The sequence below is a fragment of the Buteo buteo genome, chromosome 25 (genome assembly GCF_964188355.1).
Source record: "Buteo buteo chromosome 25, bButBut1.hap1.1, whole genome shotgun sequence".
Lineage (NCBI taxonomy): Eukaryota > Metazoa > Chordata > Aves > Accipitriformes > Accipitridae > Buteo > Buteo buteo.
In genome coordinates, this window is record NC_134195.1 from 1,036,599 (window position 1) to 1,062,709 (window position 26,111).

At 45.7% G+C, this 26,111-nt stretch overlaps 2 protein-coding genes across 4 annotated transcripts in view; one reads left to right on the plus strand and one right to left on the minus strand.

The window, feature by feature from the left end:
* The window catches only part of COL4A1 (collagen type IV alpha 1 chain), a 123,406-nt gene extending 114,064 nt beyond the window's left edge, over positions 1-9,342 (minus strand). For both annotated transcript variants that reach the window (XM_075057593.1, XM_075057595.1), the window contains exon 1: positions 9,132-9,342. In XM_075057593.1, coding sequence (XP_074913694.1) covers positions 9,132-9,194 — 63 coding nt within the window. In that variant the 5' untranslated portion in view covers positions 9,195-9,342. The remainder of the gene's footprint in view (positions 1-9,131) is intronic.
* Positions 9,211-26,111, plus strand: part of COL4A2 (collagen type IV alpha 2 chain) — a 141,608-nt gene continuing 124,707 nt past the window's right edge. Inside the window, exons 1-3 of one of the 2 annotated variants that reach the window (XM_075057591.1) lie at positions 9,211-9,475; positions 9,856-9,963; positions 10,103-10,163. In XM_075057591.1, coding sequence (XP_074913692.1) covers positions 9,357-9,475; positions 9,856-9,963; positions 10,103-10,163 — 288 coding nt within the window. In that variant the 5' untranslated portion in view covers positions 9,211-9,356. The other variant, XM_075057592.1, reaches the window with a different exon arrangement.

Consider the following 26,111-nt stretch of genomic DNA (forward strand, 5'->3'; position numbering starts at 1 on the left):
TAAGAATTAACATCACCAGAACCCACGTCTGAGCCTTCCCCCAGCTGGGATTTACCAGTAAAGATCAGAGGCACAACCCCTTCCAGGCTGGGACTGCCAACTGGGGGGTCCTCGCAACTGGTGGCAGGGGCAGAGCCAGCTCCCACCGTTGTTCGACCGCTGGGCAAAACGGTAAGTGCAGGGCTCTAGCACTTAGTCCCGTCCCTCTTTCCTGACTTTTTCTTTTTGTAACACCAGTTTTTGACAATCTCTTCTAATCCCTGGCTTCTGGGATGCTTCTTTCCCTGGTTTCTACTCCGGCCCCTTGGGATCAGTCACACAGCCTTGACTCCTCAGGATCACCGTACCATTTGAAAAAATAAAGGATAAAAACATAGACTTCCTAGGATACTCTTAAGCTTTTTACTTTCTTCTCACTTTCATTTGTACCTCTTGCTATTCCCCATTTTTCTCTAAATATTTCCATGTTGATTCCAAAAATGCAGCTGTTCTTAACAAAGATACAGCCCCAGTCAATTGACCTCAGCTAAAAAAAACAATTTAAAAAAATGATAAGTTTCAGTAAAAAACCTCATAATTTGCTCAAGCAAAGCTGTAATATTAAAAGCATTTACGTAGTTTCAGTCTTACTTGCCTGTTCTTACAAACTGTTAAAAACACACGTGTATTTACAGCTAAAAACTCTTCTGAGTTTTGGCCCTGAATACTGCTTGCACATGCATCTTGGCTTTATGGCAGCCTGAATTTATCCTTTTTTATTCTACCAGCAGATAACTGACTTACCATTGCCATAAAAGGGACAGAGCTGCATGCACAATACAAAAATTCCTGGAATGTTTGAGTCTACCCTCACTTAGCTGATTTTTCCCTTAATATGCGCACTATGAATACAAACCATTAATGTACTAATTTTCTTCAAACTTTTGTTCTAATTCTTTACAGCTCCGTAAGTCCATACCAGTGTAATTTTTCAGCCTTATTTGGGTTTCATTACAATCTTAGGATTTGTTTCAATGCTTTTAGATTATCAAATATTTCAACAGAAGTCTTCAGTAGACTAGAAAACGAGTTTTCTTCCACTAGATAAACAACTGGACTAATAAGACCAAAAGACTTACAATATCCAGTCAGCACATAGCTATCCAGTGAAAATGGGCTAATTTTTTTCACCCCTTAGCTACAACTGAAACATTTGTCATGACAAAAAAAAAATAAGAAAAAGCCTTTCTCATTCTGTTATCTGTATACTAAACTAAGGACCCCATAAATGACCTATTAAAATAGAACCAGCTAATAAACCAATAAATTTTCCCCAAGCTAGTGATTATTTGAATGAAAGATTACATACTTCACTGTGAATTTCCAAAAAGAATATCTATAGAAATAATCCTCACATAAGAATGGCATCAAGTATATTGATGAATTAGAACACTTTCATCCACTAAACCATTTAGAAATGCTCTACCAGGTTCGTGCCCCAGTGTTAAGACAACATCCTCACGTAGAGAAGACATATGAGAGGGCTAGAAGGAAGGTGGAGCGTCTTGGTGAAACCACAGACCTCCCATGTAGCCAGAGCCATTATAAATCCCACAGCAGCTGAGACAAACATGGGCAGAGAAAAGGCTGGACACTGGTTTTTCAAAGGTGGTAGAGGAGGTGCAATGTTAGTTGCCTCAAGTAATTTTCTAGCAAATGCTAAGGAATACCACCAGACTTCTGGCAGCTTTTAAAAAAGTTTAACACCTAGAACTGATCTGTGGCTTTCACCGAATCTCAATTCGGAGATGAAGCAGAGAGTCTGCAAACTCAAGCTCTTAAGCGCATCTCCTCTCCTCCCACTTTTAACAGCTGGACAGGGTTCTCCGCTGGGGTGACAAACTTTACCTAAAAACTTATTTCTGCTTCCCAGCTGTAGCATTTGAAATGTTCTTTAAGGTATACATTGTCACCTACAGACAGGATAATGGATAGTTTGTACCATGCTTAATCTATAAAAGGCTCTATCTCTCCCAAATGGAAAAGACCTAACTCACTAGCTTTTTAATTAAAATATTCTAGTTCTTCCTACTAATCCCTGTGTATTAAAGTAATTCTTGTATTTGTTTTATAACCTTGATAATTTCTTCCGCCAGGTCCCTCTCAGTCATCTTGAAAACCTTCATCTCAAAACACTGTTTCTGTCACTGCTACCAGCAGATGAAAGCCACAAAAAGATGAAAGAAAATGAATTATTACTTTGCAATTTGTTTACTCTGCACACTTGACAGCACTTTGTGTTTTGTCCTTTACATTGTTCTGTTGAAGATGCACACCCTTCCTCAGACCCTGCAAGAGGCTGTTTGCCAGCAGCTGTAAAGGTGAAGGCAGCTGGAGCGCACACAGAGAGAAAAGGCAGAGGAAAGGAGGGGGACAGAGGATGTTTAGTAGTTCTTCTCTTGGATCCACCCCAAAACAACCCCAGCGAAAGCCAACCTACATAAAATTCCATAAAAGCAGCTCAATAACTTTGCTAAAAACACAGTTACACTTTCTACTAATTAGGTTGGCACAATGTTGGAAAATCTTACAACATTTACTTCAGAACACGTGTGAGGACAGCATCCTTTTGAGACGCTACATGAAGGTAACATAAGAAAAAAAAAAAGAAACAAAAAAAGAAACCCCATCTTTTCCCAATTTTTCTCTGACTTCCTTCATTTCATCTTTGGCCATGTCTTTTTTAATATGTTACTGGAAGGCAGTCCAAGCCAAAAAAAAAAGGAAGGTTTTTTTGCAGGCTGTGAGGCGAGGCTGACTCATCTCCACCCGAGCGGATGCCCAGGCTGCTGGCTCCCACTGCAGCACCTTGCACCAGACCTGCACCGACATCACCAAAACACCCCAGCACGGGTATCAAAGCAGGACTACAGTTCTCACTGGAACCCAAAAGGACAAGTTTTCAGTCACTTGATGACTGGACAAATCAGAGGTGAAAAGGGGTGTTTCCTACCACCACCACACATTCACCTAAGCTAAGAAGAGCTAATACGACCTTAAGGCTCACAATGTTTTTTGCCCATGTTGGAAATGCGATAGAAACAGGCACAATTTAAGAGGTTTCCTAAGAAATACATATTGAGATATTAGATCAAAGTGGTAATAAGTGAGTCCAGATTATTATTCTAATCCTTACTATCCCTGTAGTAAGTACAAGGGACTGGATGCTAAAGTGCTTTTAAATATATACTATTATACTTTTTTTTTTCCCCCCTCATTTTAGAAAGTTTACCCAAACTCCTCCTTCTGTAAAACAGTATGTCAGAGATAAAGGAAGATTAAACAGTCAGTTCTATGGTCTTTGAAACATTTACTCAGACCTGCTTACTTAGATACATGTATCTTTCTCAATACTAAATAGAAACTTAAAGCTAAAATGGACTCAATTTTTTTCTGATTAAATCTTTGATCATCCCTTATCTGTTTATACATGCCAGAGAACAACAACAGACAGCAGTTTTTTGCACTACTTACAGTCTTTATGAAGAACACATTTGCCTTTTTCTTTACTGCAGGTCACTTCAGATTAGAATTGCATCATCATAGTAATTGACATATTGACAATGTTTTAACTTGTTCTGTATTTTACTTCCACATTGTCCAAGATGCTGCTATATAAAGACTCTTGGAAGGCTAATGCCACATACTTTTCTGATGTATTAAATCACCAAGAATAATTCCAGCCAGTCACAACCCAGAGAAGTCAAAAATTTATCTTCCCACAAACACTGTTAAATTGCAGCAGTACTTCACAACGTCAGCTACTCACTAAAGGCGCAGGTTGCTCTTCCAGTCAGGCCATAGCCCATGTCCAAATTCTTCCCTTTGCCCAAATTTTGCAAGGTGTTAAGGGCCTTTGTGATGGGAAGGTCAACGGAAATTCTGGGAAGGGAGCACTATGTAACTTTTAAACACTGACGAAGTAAGTCAATTTATTCTCATGTTGAGGTTGTTGAATCTTCCTTTGTTTAGTCTAGTTCTATAAAAAGAACAATATTCATAAGCCTATCCCTGGAGATGGTTTCTGACTTTTTTAAACAATTGTCTTAGCTGCCTGCAGCAGCTATCCTACATTTATCTACGTGATCAAGGCAACCAAGTGACAGTATATACATCCAGCATAACCTCAGGCATTATATAACCTAGTTACATCCCAGGATTATATACACCCAGTGGACAAGTTGCAATGAAACACTGCAGTAGTCCTTCCTGCAGGCATCTGATACACACAAACGCTCAGAAGCGAAAACGGTGCTACTTGGGATGACGGTCCAGGAACGCGTTTGTGCATGCTGACGCTCAACAGCCGGCTCCAGGAACGAAGCTCACGGGGATGAGACAGGACTGATGGCTCAGGGACCGCGCTCTCCAACACAGCTGGCAGAGAACGGGTTACGTGTTGCCCAAACAGCCTGCCCTTCTCTCCTGGCTCTGGCACCCTCTGCCGTGATGCTGCAGAAGAGGTGGCCGGAGGGAGAGGGGAAGCGGGCAGGAAGGACAGCAGGGACAAAGACGTTCTCCTGGGAGCAAGGGGTCACCAGGCGTACCCCCTTACTCCTAGAAGCACCCACGTGTTTTGTTCTGTGTATATATATATATATATATATATATTGACCAAATGACTCTCCACTGGTGGGGGCGAACAGACGCACCCACGACTGCCGATTCCCCAGCCAGCGCTCCTTGCCTTGGGCTGGGAGGCCACCTTCCCACCCACACCCCCATGGCCCTCTGAGGTGCACCCTCGGTGCTCCCTCCAGGGTCCCATACCCCTTCCCCCCAGGCCACCTCGCTCCAACAGGATGAAAAGGGAGTGCCGTACTTTTCTTCAGACCCTCCCGCGCCCCACCATCGCTTGGCAGGGGGAACTGAACCCCGTTTCCCATCTCCCTGGGAAGCCTCCCAGCCCAAGAGGTGCTTAACTTACTGGAGGACATTTGGGTCTCTCCTCCTGGACACATTTTCTGAATTGAAGTGACCGTATCTCCATCCTGAACTAAAACCCGCCAGGGTTTGTTAGAGGTGCTTTTGGTATTGACAAGTCCTTGAGGACATGCAGGGACAAGGATGTCAAATGCCCTTAGGGGACAGGTCTCTCGACGTCAAAGACAGCAGCAGCCCTAGACGCGAACGGCTGCAGAAGGCAGGTCCCCAACCCAGCCTTATTTCACTAGTAAAAGCACACCCAAGTGAAGTGCTGTCAGTCATACAACTTCTCGTCAGACACATGCCAAAAGCAAAAGTCATTTCTTTTATCTGCTCTCAGTTTATCTGCCTTGTACTTCTTCACCTCAATAAACCATGTTTTTAACAAAAAAAGGAACAGAGAAACCATTCGCACTAGGTTTTTTTTTCGCTTTTAGCCCCAAACTGCGCATGTCAGACTGCAGCCCCAAATGCAATCTAGAAATAGGAGGAGTGACACGAGGAAGGCGCGAGGCTGACAGAGCAGAGCTGCCTCTGTCCGGCCACGGACGGGGCACCGCTCCCCAGACGGGGACAGGGACCTCCTGGCCTCCCACCAGCGCATCCCCAGCTGCCTCCACACGCTCAGCTGCAACAGCGCTGGGGGAATCAGCGCTGCCCCTGTGGAAAAAATTATGCATGCTTTTATCACTGCTTTGGCCCGCCTTCTCCTAGTAGCCGGGTAGAGCTTGCTCGCAGCTCTGGCCCGGCTCCCATTTCACCAACACTAAAAGTGGAAAGGGAGACGGGTTGGGAACTCGGAGAGACCGCCAAGCCCACCGCCGAGCGGCAGCGGGTAAGGCATCTCCTCCGATCCCGCAGCGTGACACGGCAGCCAGCCCACTCGTGTTGAAGGCGACTCGCCCCAGGGCTCGAGCGCAGCCAGAAGATCTTGCTCCATTGCAGAAAGCGCAAGGACCAGCGATGCAGTGGCATCGACGAGATACCGAAACATGAAACTGGGATTTCCATGGCATTGTCATCTCTCAACCAAGCAGTACTAATGTTAGGAAACGGGCTTTCTTCAAAGGAAATGGCAGCCTGAAGAGTGTCAGAAATGAGAGCCCCTGCAGAGATCCGTCAAAACAAGCTTCTCCTGTAACCGTCTCGTGGGAGCACTCTCTCAGCCTGACCTGGAAACATCTTAATCTACTGCCCTCTCTCCCACTCTGCTCTCCTTATAACGTGAAAATGAATCTCCTGAGAAGAACACAGAACAGTATAAAAGCCCAGATTAGCTATAATTAATATTTTAATTACAATTGGTCGGCATAAAAAACACTGAGGTTCCAGTGCCACATCTGGATGCATTTTGTAGTGCCACATTACAACCTGTGGGAGCTGCGACGGAGCAGCTCCCTCTTCTGTGCTGAGGCACATGATCCTGACGGTAGCTGGCTCAAGGCTGGCTCTGCTACATCAAATGCCTCTGTGAGAGCAGTCCTTCCAAATCTCCTTGTATGTATTTAATCACAGAGACGTCAGTGATAAAAACAGTTTTTCACTCTGCCAGCCCTGTTGCACTGCAGAATCACCAGCAACAACATAGCAGGAGCTGCTTCTGCTACATTTACACTCACAGGCACAGTCTCAAGCTTTAGTTAGCTACTCCTGCACAACCACGATGCACAAACGAAGAAACATTTTTACGGCGAGGGTGACCGAGCACTGGCACAGGTTGGTCAGAGAGGCTGTGGAGTCTCCGTCCTCGGAGATCCTCAAAACTCGGCTGGACACAGCCCTGAGCAGTCTGCTGTAACTGGCCCTGCTCTGAGCAGGGGGTTGGACCAGACCATCTCCAAGGTTCCCTCCAGCCTGAGCAATTCTGCAATGAAGGCCACAGGGCAATTAAGAGCATGACAAGACTGTGGCTTTTTTTTTTTTTTTTTTTTTTTTTAAATCTAGCTAATACCAGCTATTTGGGGGCAGAAAAGAACCAGCATCTTTTTTTTTGCAGGAGAAAAGCAGTTGCTCCATTCAGGTTATCGCAAACATTACTGCATACAACCTTACCTACCACGCAGCCCTCTGCTAACCCAACTACTCTTTAAATGTAAACAGTGGGAACGCGTTCATCTGAGGACAACAGGAGCACTGGGCCAGCTCTGCCAGCAGTCCAAAAGCAGAAGCAAGAGGTCCTGCCCAGGTGTACAGGCCACCCAGCCACAACCCCTCAGAGGCATCAGCCTGGCTCAAGGACCTCCAAAGAGAAGCCCCTCGACCACCACCCCCGCCTGGTCTGCTGCCGGCCAACAGCAGTCTCCATCGCCTTTCGGGTAAGCTGCTAGTGACAGGCAACAGCGTGGAGCTGGGGACAATGCCAACAGAACTGAATTGATTGAAAGGCCACCCATGTACGGTTGAAAGTTTATCTAAGGCGACAAAACTGCAAGGAGCTCAACCTCCACAGCATACTTGTGTTTCCTGGTGGTGCTGATGAGAAACTGTAAATCTGCAGTCAGCATAGCACAGAAAGAACAGTTAACTATGGGGATAACTTCATAATGTAATCTGGAGCTGTTAATTACATTTTAAGGAATCTTAATTTTAATAAAACAATTCATCCAGCACATAGAGGACACTTCTAAAAACAGAGCCTCTCCAGAGCTGCTACAGAAGGCCTGAAATTGTACAACTGATATTAAAGTTTGTATCTTCTTCTAATAAGCACCTTTTCACTATGTAGTTTTCCATCTTTGATTGACAGTCATGGTTTACCCAATGACTTCACTTTACGGCACAAAATGGGAACGTATCTCACAGACAGATACTTATACCTCTAGGAATACCAAATTCAGAACTCAAAAGTGAATCATTTACTTCAAAAGATTTTAATGAATTAAAATTAATTATATCCTGAAAGGAATACAGTTTAATGAGCTTAATGCCAAGTGATGGGTGAATCCCCAAAGAGGTGCATCACAGAGTGATTTACTGCAATCACAGTAAGCCTGATACTATCAGCCCAGGAGCAACAGGTAAGACGTCAGGAGTTCAGCGCATTTCTTGCCTCGGCTGACTCAAGGCATACATACCATCCCCATGGTCACACAGAGATAATCACAATTCATTATAGAACTTAATTTCACCTGAAACTGCAGAAAAAGTTTAAAATAACCCTTTCCCATACCTCCTTTACTGATTAAAACGCTAATACAAGCTCCTACATTTATAGCAAGAAGCACGACAAAAATCCATCTGCCCATGCCTACTGATGAGTCTCCTGCACCCCTGAATTTCACCACTACAGTATCAACCTAACCAAACGCAAGAAAGCAAGGAGGCACGAAAAGATGACCTATTTCAAATTATTACGTCAACTGCCCTCTGCTCAGAGGTACAGAAGGAACAGCACAAAAACTTCAGGAGTGCCAGAAAAGAGAGTCCTTTAACTTAAGGACAGCAGATAGCTAATATCTCAGTGATAAAATTAGCTCCCTGAGCAAAACTTTCAGACTACTTGCATACTTTCGATTTTAAATGTCTGTGGCTCAATCTGGCTCCATCGGGAAAGGTGCCAAAAACTCAACTTCAACCATTAACATCGGGAGCCTTCCTGGTCTCCGGCCTCCTGCCCGTCGCGGGGGTCAAAGGCAGCGAGCGCGGCACTTGCAGTCCAAGCAACCAACCGCTTTTTTTTTTTTTCCTCCCCTTTCCTTCCCCCCCACCCCCACCCCAAAAGCTCACCTTTTTGTTTTTGGTGGTTTTTGTTTTGTTTTTTTTTCTTCCCGCGGAGACACAACTCGCTGCTTTCACGCCGCGGGTGGGTGCGCGCTCTCTATCCCCCCCCCAGCCAGCCGCCCTCCTTGCCGAGCCGTGGGGCAGCCGGAGGGCGGCGGTGTCCCCGTCCCCCCCCCCCAGCCCGGACCCCCGCCGCCAGCCCGTGGGGAGGCCGGGCCGCCCCGCTCCGCTCCTCTCCGCGCCCACGGAGGGCCGACGGGCGGGCGCAGCCCCGCGGCAGCCGGGCATCCCCGCCGAGCCCACCTGGCTGCTCCGCCCCTCCGAGAGCGGAGGCCGCTCCGGCGGGGCCCGGCGGCGGGGATGGGGGCTCGCCCCCCCCCCCCCCCCGTGAGAGGGTCCCGGGTGGGTTTTGGTGTGTGTGGGGAGCCGCCCCCCCGCGTACTCACCGCGGCGGAGACGGCGCTGAGCTCGGCGCTCAGCAGCAGCCCGAAGCCCAGCCAGAGCCGCATGCTGCCGCGCACCGCACCGCGCCCGCGGTCCCTGGGCGGCGGGGCGCCGTCGGCTCAGCGTGGGGCTCGGCGGGACCGGCCCCACATGCGCGCCTCTCCCCTCCGTGGCGGCCGCGGCGCCTGCAATGCCTCGGGGGCGAGGGACTCGCCGCGCCGTAACCGATGGGCGGCGGCAGCCCCCTCTCCTCCCCCCGGGCGGGGACCCTGGGAGGGCGCAACCTCGCCCGCTCCCCGCCGGCCGCAGTTCCTCCTCCTCCTCCTCCTCCTCCTCCCCGCCGCGGGTGGGTGGCGGGACGCCGCCGGCGGGACGGGACGGGACGGGACGGGGCGGGGGGGTGAGGCGCGCCGCTTCCTCGCCCCACACCGTCGCTGCCGCCCGGGCGGGCACGGCCGCGCAACGGTGCGGAGCGGGCGCGGGCGGCGGAAGGGGCCGGGGCCGGGGCGGGGGGCGCTGGGTCTGCCCAGCCCGTCGGGACGGACGCTGCCCCCTCCTTCCTCCTCCTCCTCCTCCTCCTCCTCCTCCCTCCCCGGCTCGGCTCGGCCCGGCCCGGCCGCTCCCTTGCCCCGGCCGCGGCGTCGGCGAGCGCGGAGAGCCCCTCCGGGCCCCGGGGGGGGGACACAACACACCGGCCTTACGTGCGGGCTCTTCTCTGCCTTGCAGGGGCGGCCGTCCGGCGGGAGGAAGCCCTGAGGCGAGCCCCCCGGGCAGGGAAGGAGGGAAAATGGACATCTCGCCGCGGCTTCCCAGTGCGCGGACTGTTATTTGTCGGTAAGTAATTCCGCTCGGCGGGCTCTTGGAAATCGCTCGGTTTAAAGTCGTATTGTCACCTTTAACTGCGGCGTTTTATCACGTGCGTGTTTTGTGCCGGCTCCAAGCGATATCGTGCCTATTCACCTTTTCCCTGCAGGCATCTGGGGCTTCTGCTGATCCTGATGGAAGTCCTGCTGTCAGCCGTCAAAGTGGATGCTGTAAGTAAAATGCCTTATGACTTTTACTGAGGAGGGGGAGGAAGAAAAAGCAGTTTCCTTGGTACCAGAAAGCGAGGAACTGCGTTTGCCTTCGCTAGATGGCTTATCTATCATTCCGTTAAAGGAAACAACCAACAAATCATCTCTGCCAGCCTTACAGATCGCTGCCTTCAACAAAATGATGTTTAGCAGAGAAGCGTAGGGGCTTTGGTGTCAGGTTGAAGTATTCCACTGTTACTTTTGCTCACATTGGGTAATTTGTTAAAGCAATAGCAAAGCAAGCCCCACAACTTCTTCATTTTCCTAAGAAAAGCACAAAAAATGCAGTGCTACAGGTGTCACGGAGTACTTTGGAGAAGTTAACCTGCAGCTGAAATATCTTAAGTACAGACTTCATCTGAGGACTCAGAAGTTGAAGCTATGGCTTATTTTTACAAATCAGAGATGTGTTTATAAATAAATTGTTGTTTAAATTAAATTGTTAAATCCAAAAATGGGCAAGTGAGGTGCTATATAGGTGGTTGTGACCATCCGACTATCCACTTGAGGTGTGAGGTGTTGATGTAAACAAGTTACTAAACTCTTGGGTCACGGTCACAAGGATGTGAAAGAGGTGAGAGATAACGTGTGTGGGAGTGCAACATCTCCCTGCTATAAAGCTTGGTGAATTTAACGGAAAGATCATCAGTAATGCGAGTAGCCTTTGGATCAGGCCTGAATACAGCAGACTGAATGAAAGGCTGCTAAGACTTGGCTCGTGGCTGCATTTGTCAGCCACCCAGTGTGGGTAAGACTCTGTGGTCAGGTGCCAGTGGGGCCTCGATTGCGTTTTTTCAAAAGCTGTCTTACATTTTAATCCTACTGTCTGCAACTTTCACCCCTTTTTTATGAGTTTACACTCCTTAGAGATATCTGATGTGGTTACATCCTTGCGGTGAGATGGCGTAATATATTAAGGAATGGGAAATACTGGGGCTTTTGCAGCAGGTGTTGTGTGTGGTACATGGTAATTCTGCACTCAGGCTGCAGCTGGGACATAGAACTTGCCCGTCGGTCTGCGTGGCTGGTCAGTCTCCGCGCGTCGTAGCTGAGCGAGAGGTGGCAGGCTGGGGACCCACAGCCCCATGGGAAGGGACGTGAGCGAGGACCTCGAGCGCCATGTGCTACTTTTCTTTGCCGTCTTTTGATAGAAACATCATTTTGCTGACTAGCGCTAAATGGATGATAATATTACCACACGCTATTGAAACCAGAGCAAACTGGTGATAACACAAGCGTTTTAGGCCCAGTAACGAAATCACCGGGATCAGTTGACATAAAAAGGCGGCATTTGTGGTATGACTCTTCTTTTTAAGAAGTTGCGCTGTAGTGTGCGTAGCATGATACCTGAGCTTTAGCTATAGCATAGGCTAATTCATTCTCCTTCATGTTCTTGCTTGTAGACTGCAGGCTGCGGCATTAGTATAGAGGTATACCGAAGAGGTGTTCGAGCTGCCTTGGTTAGTGGATGCAGCCTGGTCATGGCTGCTTGAATCTCCACATGCTGGTTTTTCCAGAGTATCTTGGCAGAGTAAATTGGCCTGCTTGGAGGTCTAATTTCCCTGATTTAACAGTTTCTAAGGTGGTGGCTGCGTTGAGATGAAACACCTCAGTGAATGTGAGTGAGGAAGTTTGGTCACGTTTCCATGAAAAATTAGACCTGCATTGCCAGCAAAATATTTATTCCATTTTCTACCCATATGCCACTCCCTTCCCTTGGCCAGCACAGGTCTTTCTGTAGGCCTGTGGTGAACTGAATTGGAAAATTACTTGTTTAAACTAATCAGTACCCCAAAGGAGAAGAGGGGTGAGAGCTAACTTTAGCCTGGATCAGATCACCACTTGTATTCACAGAAACTTGGGCTGGGACAAGACTGGGAGCAGGCAGCTGAGGGTGGCAGGAGAGGTGGGCTTGCTCCTGGTGGTGACATCTCTGTCGAGTGTCTTTGCAAAGTGACAAAGTAGGCGTGTGTGGCAAGCAGCAGCACCTGAGTAATTGCAGGTGGGTTGTTGGCAGTCATGTTCTTGATACTGTAATCCCGTTTGTCACATTGAATCTGCTAGTATTTGTTGCACAGATTAATGTGCTAGTGTTATGAAGTGTTTTATTAGCTTGGATTAAAAAAAACCTGCTATGAATTATTAAAGTCTGTGGGACCAGATCTTGAAAGTCATGGTTCTGCCTGTAATGAGACAAGCAGAGCTGCTGAGTTTGACAGCCATATATATGTGAATGAGTCACAGCTGCTGGAGATAAGTGGTGTTGAATGAGTGAAATTGCACCTGGGAAGAAACTGGAATGAGATGAAGGAGAGAGCCAGGAAGGAGGGAGAGAGAAAGAGGGGAACTTGGAGCATTTGACTGGATATCTTGCCTGGCAGGCTGCTGCTAGCTGCTAGGGAGATGGATGTTTCTCAGCAGAGAAATAACTGAGAGGAAGAAAAAGAAGGAGGATGTTTAGGATATCTGAGGACTGGGGAAGAAGAAATGGCGTCTCTGGCAAGAGAAGAGGATGCCAGTTGCAGGCTTGGGGAGAACTAAGGAAGAGGAGTCCCTGAATGGAAATACTAGGAGAGACAGCCAAATGGAGTAGATCAAGCCCCAGTTATCTTTAGCACTCTTTGGCATACTCTGGCTGGTGATGTTAAAGGCCTCAAATAACTTTTGAACTGCTCTGAATTGTAGATTTAAGAATTCATGTGGCTTAAATAAAATTGTGTTAACTACCCAAAGTTTAGCCAAGTTTGCAGATTTCTTCTCCTCCTTTCTGTATCTGCAAATATATTGCATCCAAAATATGTCTTGGATTTTTTTTTTCCCAGAGAGAATTTATCTTCTGGTAATGCTGATTATTTTTTTCTTTTCTATTTTCTTTTCTAACACTTCTTCCTGAGTAGTTTTGTAACTTAGTATAAACTGCCCCTAATGAAAATTACTGCTTTTTTTTTTTTTTTTTTTTCCCCAAGCTGTATTCTGGTGGGAGCAATGGAATCCCAGAAAAGAAGGGAATGACTATCAGAAAAAGAAAGAAAATTTAGAGAGAATAAGTTAGAATGACATTTGCAAAAACAACACTGATATTTAAAAAGGAGAACATACATAGATACATAGAAAGAAAATAGAGTCCAAGTAGTGCATAAGATACAATTCTCCTGACTTCTGTGACATTGTAAGGGGATGTATTAGGGGGAATGGCGTCAAAGGGGGAGAAGCAACAATCCTTAAGAAGAGAGGATAAACCCAACAGTACTATGTACTTCTTTCTATCAACTTTATAGTGAAATTAGATTGCTGACATGGGTGCCTAAGTTATTGTGCTAAGTTAAAACGTGTCAGTGCTCTGTGGCTATCTTACATCCAGGTTTTCCCAGATGTGTCCTGTTTTATTCCACCTGGAAACTTTTGTTTGAAACAGGAGGACTTTTTACATTAACTCAGGATTTCCAGGCTGAAAGAAGCCAGGGTGGAGTAATCACTCGGCCCATCCTGCCGGGCATGTCCACTGTGAATGCATGCACTAGGATCTCAGTGTGCAAAATGTAATAGTGCATGCGTACTGCCCAGGTGATCTAGGAATGAGTCGTCAATTTGACGTATCGATTTCTTCTGCCACATTACTTAATGCATGCAAAGTGAATCCATCTCTTCCTTGAAATACCAGACTTCCTACCCGTGCACTGCTTCAGAAATAGCTGTGCCTAGAGGATCCCCCAAAAAGAAAAGTCACAATCCTATTTTAGAACGACTTCATTTGAGGCATTTCCATACTGGCAGACATGGCTTATTTATGTCTGTTTAAATAAGTGTACAGTTTGGCTCATCTTTGAGTAAGAGTGGTGTTCTGTAAGAAAATCAGACAGTCTAATGATATTTTGCAAAAATACAGCATTTTGGGGAGCCTCCCAGCATATCTGATCACTCTATTCAAAATTTCTTTGAACCTTGAAAGAATTATGGGGTAGTTCAGAGAGGACTCTTTCTACGTTCAGTTGTGGAGCTGTGAAGAAGGGGCAGCTCCGTTAAAGAGCTATGAGAAGGCCTGAGTGAAGGAGGTAGCATCCAGGCAGCTACATAAGGCAAAACCCCTCACTTTAACCACCAACACCAACAGCCGTGCCTTGATCTGGCAGTGGTGTTTCCATGATGAGGATCACAGTGTGCATCATGCTGTAGATGGGCAGTGGGACAGCTGCCCAAATGGGATTTTTGTTGTTTTCTTTTATCAGAGCCAGGATTTCACCTGTTGGCATTGTACAATGTCAGACTAACACACTCGCTGCAAGTGTTGTGTACATGGAAATGTAGTCATGGTCCATAGCTTTAAATTCCATATTTCCAGTCCTTCCTTTCTTGTATGCTGTCTGCTCCACTCATCAGTAAGAGAGCTTCCTTAAATGTCTCTTTCCCTTGTTATTCCTCAAATTCTTCCTTGAAATTCTTTTTTGCTGCCATGCCTATGAAACCAATGCTCATCCTAATTTCTTATTAATTAATCATTCTTCCTAGGAAGATTTCTTTAAGAGCCATTTCTGCTGTGTCTGTATGGATTCAATTAGAGAGACTGTTCTTTGCATACAGTTATATCCTAACACTATTTCAAGTTATTCGTTCAAGGATTAAAGACAGGTTACATCAAAAGCAATATATTGTGTCTCCCTGGAGTTAGCAAAGAGGAGGAGGAAGTTCTCGCGTGTGTCCGTATTCTTTAATCTCTCAGTGCAAAGCCACACATAGATTCTGTACTCAGTTTTTCTTGTGAGTAGATCAGAAGCATGCTCAATGAATGTCTGCAATAATATATTTGAAGTAATTGTATTTTTTAGAGTTATTAAATGGCATATCATATAGTCATGCTGCATTTGGTAGGAGAAGAGACAGAGTTCTGTCAGCTTCCTGTATTTCACAGAGGTTAAAATGTTGATACTGAGAGACAAGAACCCTGACAATGTAAACTATCATGTAATGAAATGATCTTGTTATTTTTGTCACCTTACTCTGAAAGTAGCTGAAGCGGTTTCAAAAACCCAGCATTGGTTTTCTTTGAGCTTTTAAAGTAGCACATCTGGGTTTTATTGTGTAGTAATTGCACCACAGGAAGTCTTTATGCATTATGGTACTAAACCTACCATGTATTTTTTAAATTTTGTGGAGAAAAAAAAAAGATTTATAAGTCCCAACAGATTTGCCTTACCCAAAATGTATAGCTGCATTGTGGCTTATTCAGTTATACTATAGGCAAACACATTTGTTATAAATATTTTAAGTCAGTAGTTCAGAGCGCAGTTTGTATTAGTGGATCTTTTTTTCTTTTTGCAGTAATGAATTTCTTGTTTGAGACCAGACTGTTCATTATTAGTACTTTGCTTTTGTTTTTCCAAGCCAAAAATTGGTCAAGGAGTGGAACATTCTCCATATTGTATTATACCGATCCAAGCTCTTGGGAGAGTTGAAAGTTAATTTAGTAGCTTACAGTTACAACGTCTTTGCTTGCCAAAGAAGGCAGCTTATCTTCTCTAACCCCTTCTCCCTTAGGAAGCTAATGCCTTGCACTATTCGCAGTCCCTCCTAAGGAACAGAAAGCACGGAGAAATTTGCATTATTTCCTGATGTTTATCAACAGCTATTTTCTTTAAAATGGCAGCAGCAGTTGACAGCAGCAGTTGACTCAGCTCACAGTGAAGTATGTGATTTTTATCATGCAAATACTTCTGAGTGACTAAGGACCTACGTTGCTGATTTTTGCGTGCCCTTTTTTGTCCATTTGGGCGCTGAAGGTGCCGGTGTGAATCACGACCGCGCGAGGGTGGCTCCTTGTTTTTAGACCCTAGAAACGATGCGTGGCAAGGGAAGAGCTCCCGCGGAGAAGCTGACGAGCAAACTGGGCGTTTGCCTGAGTAATTGCGCGTGCTTCAGCTGAACTGTGTTGTTTTTGCGAGCGGTGTTCCGCGAGGCCGCCGCGCTTTCCGAACGCACGCGTTTGGGTTTCTGCCTTCGCGTTTGTGCGTCCTGGGAGCGGCGGACGCGGTTCCCTCAGCGGCAGCGCGGGCGGGAGGGGGAGGCTGGCGTGAGGAGGCGTGCGGGACCCTCGCCCTCCTGGCGCGTCCCTGCAGCGCCCAGCGGGTCCGGGGGTGGTCACCGGGGTCCGACACGGCCTCGGAGGGCTGGCACGGGGACGGGCTGAGGCCAGGCTGGGACGCCGGCCCTCGAATGGGGGTCGGGGAGGCCCGTGGCCGGGCACGGGCATGGCGGTGACCCCAGGCCGCTGGCGGGCCGAGGGGGAAGCCCCGCTTCTCGTGGCCTGTTTCCCACACGGCTCGTTTCGCACCCCTCCGGGAGGGACGGCTGCACAGCTGCACCGGGAGCTGGCCCCCTGCCCGGGTGGCCGGCCCGGGGCTCCCCTGAGGGACGGGACGGGGGAGCGGGGCCCGAGGCGCTGCCCGTGGTGGAGGCGGCCGGAGGGGCCCGGTGCGGCCTGGCCGGCGGGCGGGAAGCGCGCGCGGGGCAAAGCAGACGTGCGAGTGGAAAATGCGGTGGGAAATTTGAGGGAAATTAGCATGTTTTGGGAGGGCTGGGACAGGACTTCGAAATGGGCTGGAGCCTTCTGTATGAATTGGAAGGCACTGTTTGGCTTTTCTTCTCCGGCCAGAGTCCCTCAAAAAGAGACTTTTTGTCAAGACACAGCGCCGATTTTCGACATAAATTTACCAGTGGGTTCTATTTTTATTTTAGACTTCTGAGATCAGAAGAACATTTAGATCGTATCGGTTACCAAGGATGTATGCTTACTGGGATATTTCAGGCGTCCTATTTATTCGTAAATGATCCCAACCTTTATTTTGAAGTAGCTTTCTGAAGTCAGCAAGGAGAGATGATTCAGATAAATAGGGCTTGGCTTACTTTTGGCAGGTCTTAGCTGCAGATCGTGCCCACACCTCCTCTCACCATTGATTGATGGAGCCAAGTAATAAATTCTTTATTCCAACTCTACTTTTCCTTTATATTTCACCAGGCTTTTAAAAGGTCTTTGCTGGTCAAAATTACCTTCCGGCTGTATACAAAAAAAGGATGTCAGGATAAGTGAAATATTTTGGATACAGCACAAACCCTTCCATTTGTCCTGTTCTGCAAATGGGGTTTTTTTTGTTCTTGTTTTCGTTTCTTCTTTTTGTTTCTGTCATTAGAAAACAACTAACCGCCTTGGGTTTAAGCCCTGTCCCAAAGCGCAGCTCTGAGCTCGTGAGCGTTCTCATCCGACGCGGCTCCCAGCGCTCACATACCGGCCGTCGGTGCCCGGCGCGGCAGGCAGAGCGGTGCCGCTGCCCTTCTGCCCATCCCCGGGGGCTGCAGCTCCTGGCTCGGCAGGAGGCTGACCCCCTCGCTGCACGCCCCGGCCTCCTGCGGAAATGCAGGCTTGGAAACAAACATCAGGGATAAGAAAAAAAAAAAAGAAAAAAGAAAAAGAAAACTAAGAAATAAAAAAAAGCATCTGTACGAATCGGCGATTCACTGCCTGTACCGCGGGAGTCTCCATCATCAGGTCCTGCCCACACTTGCTGCGCCTTGCAGCCATGGGGAGCAGAATCATTTCTTAAGGTAGAGGTGGGAAACTGGGAAAGCTTAGCAGGCTTTCCCCGTCGCGCTCATGTGTGCCTCGCTTTTCGGCACAGCGTTGGCTCCTACTGCTCTGCCCGTGCAGTCCCCAGGCGTGCTGCAAACAGATGAGGAAAGGCATTTTTACATTGGAGCCGCAGCCTCGCTGACCCCGCGTAACTGATGTTCAGCCACCTGGTCCGAGTCTCACGGCACCCCGAACACGTGTGCGGAGACCCCGGGGAGCAACCGCGGGAGGAGAGCAGAGCTGCTGACCAGGGCTGCCGGCCTGTCCTGGGCTGAGCTGCGGCAAAGGGAGTGGGCAGAAAGGAATGCCGCTCCCGCGCAGGGCTGGGAATAGCCGCTGGGGCCGCGGAGCATGGGAAGCCTGCATATCTCCCCGAGCCAGCAGCCAGAGAAACAGTCTGCTGGAAATGGCCCAAACGTCTCTGCGTGACACTTGGAAAATCTTAAGTGACGCTGGCTGGAAGAAGGAAATGAATGGGGAAATTTAAGCATTTCCCTTGCGGTGTGGGGCTGAAGCTGGGTTTTCTCCAGGTGCTTTGTGGGTGTGTGGTAAGAGCAGGTGTAAAAGAGTAGGTATATAGTTGCCCAAATCTTCTGTCCTCTGTAGGTGCCTACAAGGTAGTCACCACATCTGTTACCTCTTAACTCGCTAAAGCCCATGGGCTTCTTCCTCTCTGGCTGTGTCCCTTACAGAAAACCACAGGGTCCCAGATGTATCCTCTGCCCTTGTGGTCAATTGACATAGTCTGTCCATGTCCATAACAGTAATTAGCCTTGGTAAGTAGCCTCCTTAGTTTCCAAAACAGGGTGGCCCCTTAGAGACTGCCTGTGATCCTTGCATTGTGCTGACTCCTGCACCATGCCCAAAAATGTCTTTGCTGAAGCAAAGCAAGAGAAAGCTTCCCAGCCCAAGCAACAGGCATCCACAGATCCTTTCTGACAGCTAAATGGTAGAGATGGTCAAGCTGTGGGTACGGGGCTACTTAATACATTAATGGAGACATGGTGCCTCAGACTGTGACATTAACTGGCTAGAAATCAGGACCCACTCTCATTTCTGACATGCATCAGGGTATTGGGTAGTTTTACCACAGTAGGGCTGAAATAGAAGCAGCGAGCTGTTTTACAATCAGGTTCAGAAAATATCGGTTAGCATTCTGAATACTTGCACCTTGCTTTGCAACAGTATTGCCATGTCACTCACTCAAATAGGAAATTTATGCCAAGGAAAACCAAAACCCCTACTGATAGTTTTGTTGTAAACTTTATGTGATGTTCCATGGTGTTATTGTTCCCTATTTGTTGATACCTACATCACGTAAGTAAAATTAAGGACAAAAATAAGCATGTAAATACATGTAAATAGCAACAGGTCACAAACCAAATTGCAAAAGCAGAGGCATCAAAAAAACTTTTACTAGTCCTCTTTGTCATGCCTAAGTGTTAGGAAAAATAGTCCTTCCCAAGAAAAGGACAGTGACTAGAGTGTGTAGCACTTGGCTACATGCTCGTTTTCTAGTGGCTTATGCTGCACTCCCCATCTGTGCTTTGGTCTGTTCTTGGAGAGTATGAACACTGCAGTTCATCTCCTGCAACTGCCTCCCTCTCCCAACAGGTTTTCCATCTATATGAAGTGGTCAGATGAGGGGAATGGCAAAAATGTGCTCTTTTACCTTCTGGTTTTAGAATAAAGTCAAGGACGGGTGAGTAGTAGAAGGTAGGGGGTTTAATTGTCCTCATTTGATGGGAACTGGGGTTTATCCAGTTGTCAGTCACACAATGTCAGCTTCCAGTCTAGATTTCTTTCTTACTTTTCTATTCCAGTCCTCGCCTATGGCAATAGCTTTGATTTGTTTGGTGGATCACAGCGTTGCTGCCTTATCTATGAAGCTATTAATACTGCCTTAAAAAAAAAAAAAAAGTCTTCTATAAGATAGTCTGCTTAGCTTTTGCCCCAGTCTTAGAGAATAAGGAGAGGACTTGTTGGGACTCCATCCTTTCAGTGACCCAGTGACTAACGGGATCAGTACCCCTTTCCTCTGAGTAAATAGACTTAATTAGACTCAAAGAGAGTGAAATATGGTACTATTTCCACACATCAAACTATCTATGTCTGAATCCCTTCCACGGAGTGATTATTTAAATAAACTTCTATGGCCAATGGACTGGGGATCAATCTGGAAAAAATTATTTTTCTCTTTAACATTGATTTCCTTTTATGAATTTATGCCATCAAATTGAGATCCAAACATCTCATACCATCTGTCCAATGCATGCTCTGACCAGTGTGGATCTGATTATTTTTCCATGTAAGAGGGGGAACTAAACTCTCTTTGTTGTTACTCGTTCATAATAATCCTGTTTGTGCCTTCAAGGGGTAAGATAGTAGCAATTCTTGATAAGGTATGTTCTATAGTCTAAGATGCTAGAGAACTTCAAGAAAATGTTACCTCTGCTTTCACAACTCTTGCTTGAGGCTCGTATCGTCCTTAGAGACACAGTACTACATAGGGTCACCATTGAGCACATAGGTGATTAGTAAGGTAGCTTGAGGCTGGATCATAAATCACTTTGAAGATTGGGACTGTAGTCTTGAATTGTTCTGAGTAAGGAATCCCTGTGAGCCCTACAGCAATGTGCTTGCATGATCCTGTGCTGCTTAATAGGTATGCAGGGCTTCATGCTTTGAACCAACTGGTCTGTTGTTTTTTTCCCAAGGAAAAACATACAGCAGTTACTATGACCAAATCACAGGCAGTCAGAAACATCGTACTGGCATGTTGGGAACCCTTTGTGTATAGAATCCAGTTTCCATGAGGTGGACTTCGGGCTTGTCAGCTGCTTCATTGGAAGTACACCATCTCAAATTAGGGATGATGTAATTTTTACTGCTTCTTCAAGGTATTTAATTTTCGTTTAATGTGATTTCCATGTTAGTCATGTATCATTCACTGTCTTCCATAAAGCCAGTAACATGCGTAAACAAGGAGAGAGGAACTGAAGTACAGCCGTCATCCGTTATGAATGAGAGGTACTGAGATCCACCCCAGCCATGTACTCTTTGCCTTGAGGCTACCAATCTTTCATTAGGCTTTTAAAAAATTGTTCCATTAAGACAAGGACACATCACTTCATAGAATAGCATAATTAATTTGGGGAGATTAAAGCTCGTCCTTCTCAGGAGATAAAGCAATATGAAAATGCACGTGCCAAGTAGTTTCACTACTTACCCTGCAGACAGTCTGTAGAGAGATTGCAGTGCTGCATGCAGATAATGGGCAACCCCCCTGCTAATCCGTTCATCTATGCGGGAATGTCAACTCCCCAAACCCATCTAGGTACATACAGAAGAAACAGGATTTTTTTTTTTATTTATTTGAAGAGGGACAGGGACTGTCCTAAGACTATTCAGCTCTCATCTCCAGATCCCCCCACTGTTTGCAGCTTTTCTGTAAACATAAATTTACTCTTTTCCTTGAGGAAAGTCCTGTTCCTCAGTAGCTAGAAGCCAGGCCTGGGACCATGCTGTTGTCTTTTTGTGGTCTGATTGCCCTGAAGTTGTTTCAGCTGCAGAAATCTTGCTGTTCAGTCTCAGAATTTCTACTGTATCTTCTTACTTCCAAGTTTGCCTACTGTCAAAAGGCAGTACTGTTTTCCTACAAAAGGACGTGGGAAAATGGTGAATTAAAATGAAAGTGCAAGGTTGTTGCTTGGTTTTTCTTTCTTTTTTGGATGAAAGACCAACTCAGTTTTGCCATAGCTTGAAGAAATTTCCATTTTTCTGGCGCTTCAGAGCCGAATGTAATTCTAGATATTCTGGTTAGCCTTTGCAGAGAGTCTGGTTAGTAACGTCAGCTGTCCCTTGTGTCTTTCAAATGAGCAATGTACACAAAGACTGTGCTCCAGAGCACAAGCAGGAAAGACTTCTGACCTTTTGATCTGATGATCTGTTCCCAAAATCTCCGCGTGTCCAAAAGCAGCAAGACAAATACCAGAAAACTTGGAGACCTGGGGAAAGGGGAAGCTCCAGCATTTCACAAGCAGAAGCAGAGAGCAGCTCCCTGAGGGGTCCAGCTGCAGGACAGAGCTTGCCACCGAGCCTGTGGGAGACCTGGAAATGCTGGCCACCGTAGACCCTCAGAGCTCTCCTCCTTCCAGCATGAGTGCCAAACCACCCATCAGCCTCCGCAACAGCAGAGCCACGCAGACTGTCTTAAAACATAAACCCACCGTGAGAGCCGTGGTTGACTGACTAGGGAGAGCGAGCACATCAGGACTCACAGCCCGTCCATCCCCGTGGGGTTGGTCTGTCCGTCCATCCCCATGGGGTCGGTCCGTCCATCCCCGTGGGGTTGGTCTTCCTGCAGCCGTGGTGCAGGTGAGCCGTGCCCCAATCTATGGGATGCAGAAGGCACGCGTTGCCCGCCCGAACATACGCGGGAGAGGGAACTCATTCTCCCTGTTGGTGTATAAGCAGGCTGTTGACCATTTTCTCCTCCTTGGCATTCAGTACACGCATCCGTGCCGCAGTTGCGTTACATTATCTGTAAAGCCTCTCAACTTTGAAAATATCAGGGAAAGAAACTTTACATCCTTCTGCACTCAGAGTAGCATGCTATTGCCTGCTGATTTCCATCACTACAGGTTACTGAGCTGGCTGCCTCGCGAAGATAAAAGTTACTTTCGGTAAAGCCCTGTGTTTCTGCAGCTGGAATTTTCCTAATTAATTCCTCTAGCAGATTTTACAGATACACTGCAACCCAGGCTATTCAGGCCAGATACAGTATCCAAGGTGGGTCATTTGAAACTGGCTTTTTGAATCTTTGTGTTGTATCACGACATGCTGCATTAGACATGCCCCAAAAGGTCACCTGTTTCCAAAGAGTATATTCAGCATGCTTTGTCAAGACTTAGCGGTGTGAGATCTTGGTATATTATTGCATGGATTCTGTCTAATTATTACAGACATGTGACCAATTGCTTTGAGTCTAAATAACAAAAGCTGAAGAACACAATACTTTCCTGGCTTAACTGTTTTGTAATGATTAACTGCAGTGTTATGGGAGCCATTTCGTGCCACCAGCTTTTAAGCAGAACAGCATGTTGTCTTCAACAGAAAATTTTAATTTGAGATGGTGCTATCAAATAGTCTAATGTTTTCAGTCAGTTTTTAAAGTGAGATTGCAGCATATTTGTAGAAACCCCCTTTAAATCAATGGATTTGAGCACACTTTGGATCAGGCCGTAAGCATTCGACCTTTTCTGTTGGTTGCTGGGAGATGCAACAGCACACAATAGGATTGACTGGATTTAATGTTCAGGGTAACAATTAATAGAAAGGCTGCCTGTGTGTACCAACAGTGGGGTTTCATGTTAATCGTTACTGAAGTTCTGCTTTCCAAGCCTCCCTCAGGTAATAATGAGTGACTTAACATTACATACATCTTTTGGCTTTCCTGGTTTTGTAGTTGTGTATCATATCTCTCTGTCTGAGCTGAGAAATGTTTTACTATAAGCAGGTTCAATTTTTAATTTCTAGGAGCCAGAAGTTCAGAATAGGGTCTTGGAAGAGTGAGTCAGAGTATGTCCCCAAACTGATCACTTACATTTGTTAACAACCAGTGAAGTTAGGTCTGGAGTTTGACTTAAATAATGATCATGCAGCCAGCCATCCGGGTATTTTATTCATTTCAGTCGTATGGCACCCTACCATGTTACACTTTCTTATGTAAGACTTACAGCACTAAACTGTTACGTCTTTCATCTCTCATCCGCAGTCCTTGCCTATCATCAGTTGAAAGTACAGATTCAGTTTGATAGAGTACATTTGATTCATGTGGCATATTGGTGTAAAGAAAAACATGGAATGCATAAAACAAGACTAATATTTATAATGTAGGCTGTGAGAATTTCCTAAATTTAATTCATGTTTGAATTACAGTGCTGGCTTTAAAGAAACATCCCATCTGTATTTTTTGTTTTTCTGATGTCTGAGAATCTGTCACAGCCCTTGCTAAGTTGTTGCAGTAGTTGATTGCTCTTGCAATAAACAAACACAGAAGTTACACCACGTTGATCTAGCTTTAAAATCTGTCTCTGAGCTTTTGTTTTACCTTTGCAAGGTAGATGAAAGAGCTCAGCATTACTAGTTTCATTACATAGATACTTTTATATATGTGTGTGACTTGTAGAATTTGACCCATTTTGGAGCATTGCAAGGCTGGACATAGAGCTGGGAGAATGGCATGTTCATGATGTCTGCCACCATTGCTGATGACAGTGGTATCTGGTGAAACAATTGTTTTAAACTGCTAATCTCACTTTCTTCTTATGAAGCTACATAGATTAGCCTCCTGCAATTTGTCACTAAAGAAGCATTTTTTTCAAGTCTTTGACAATTCCCTGTGGCTTTTCTCCAAGTCCTCTTCCATTCATACTTGAAATTGCCAGTCACAACTGGACCAGCATTTCATTAGTCTTAACTAAGAAAATTGCATAACCTCCTTATTTCTATTCAGTACTACTCCGTTTATATGGCCAAATGTTGTATTATCTCTTTTCACTGAAATGTGATACTGGGACTTCATGTTGAACTGATGGATTATCAAGACCCTGTTATGCCTCTTGTCAGAGAAACAGATACTCCCAAAATAGTCCCTCTTACTCTGTGTGCACCAAGTTTCTTTGTTTATGGATAAGAATTTACAATGGACAGTGCTAAAATGTATTTTCATTGTTCCCATTTTAGTATTTAGTCTAGATTCTACTTCATTTTATCGTGCCCCATCTCCATGACATCAGTTAACTTTGTCAGTGAAAATGTTGTACTTTCTTCCATGTAACTTGTACAACTGCTAAATAGCACTGGGTGAAGAATCAATCATTATAGGGTGTCACCAACGCCCCCATCTCTTTAACTGAAATTTCATTTGACACTTAGCAAAATATCTGTTTTAAAGCCATTTAAGATACATTGTGTTGATTTTGTTGGATGGTAATTTCCTACATGATTCATAACCAGAATGTCATGCAGTATCAAGTCAGAGTGATGCAGTGAAATTGTTATCTTTGTTACTCCATGAGAACAGTTTCAAGAATAGATTTTCTCATAGTTCTTAGGTATTATTTAATTGTATAAAACTGTAAGTGAATATAAGAATTTTGCAAAGTATGGCAAATCAGAAAAATGAACCTAGTTTTTAAATCACAGCCAATTAAGGAAAAATAACCCCTCCTTTCTCATTTTTTACATGCCTTCCATAAAACCCATGGACCAGGTTATCCTGTCACTGATGCTGTGTAATTCTACTAGGGATGGTTATCGGATTTTGCAGAGGTAACTGAAAGGCAAATGTGGCCCTGTATGAGCGTTGGTATGCAAAGAGCCTTGGAAGCTTTCTTGCCTTCAGGATAATTACAAAATCACTTCCTTTTTTGTCATCCACCCATGATGCCATCTAATTTTATGTTCCTTGGCTTCTAGCTGTTAGCCTCATTAACCTTACTTGATAGAGCGTTCCAACATTTATGATTCTCATGTGAAAAATGCTTCCTGATGGCTGGAATTTGTTTTTCTTTAATTTCTACCTTTGCCCTCTTGTCCTATTATGTGTACTACGCTGAAAATAGTAACTTGAGATTGGTGTGCCTACTCCTTGCAGTGTAATGAATTCCAGTTAATTCTCTTGTCTTTTCTTTCTCTTAAGATAGCCGTGGTAATTTAAAATGATTTAACCAACAATCCTACATATTTTCACTTGGGTCCCTTGTGTTTTTACATTTAATAGTAAGTTCTTCTGTGAAAGGAAATGAGGAAATTCAGACGTGTCATTCATCAGCTGGCCTATTTCCACAAATGTAACGTTACCCTGATGTTGTTAACTTCATTGTCTTATTCGGCATATGGAGTAGGGCCAAGACGCTGTTACTGTGGGCAGTAAACCTTGACATTTGTAAGTTTAAAATTTCACCAGTCAAAGCAATTTTACTCTGCACAGTGGCAATATCCTAAATCTTGAATCTAAATCCAGTTCAGCTAGCCGTGATGATCATTGTCAGACTTGCAATGGTGGAAAGTATGAATTTAATCCACATTCACAAATAAAAGGGGTTTTTCCCCTTTCTGGGATTATACAGAGACTCCTGTATACATACATTCTACACCAGTAGCAGCAGCTCTTGCCATCCAGCACAGGTCAGCACTAGAAGTACCACTGCAAAGGCAGGCAGTAGCCACACAGGAACAGAGGCTGATAGTTCTTTTTAATTTTGTTACATTTTCATTACAGTTTT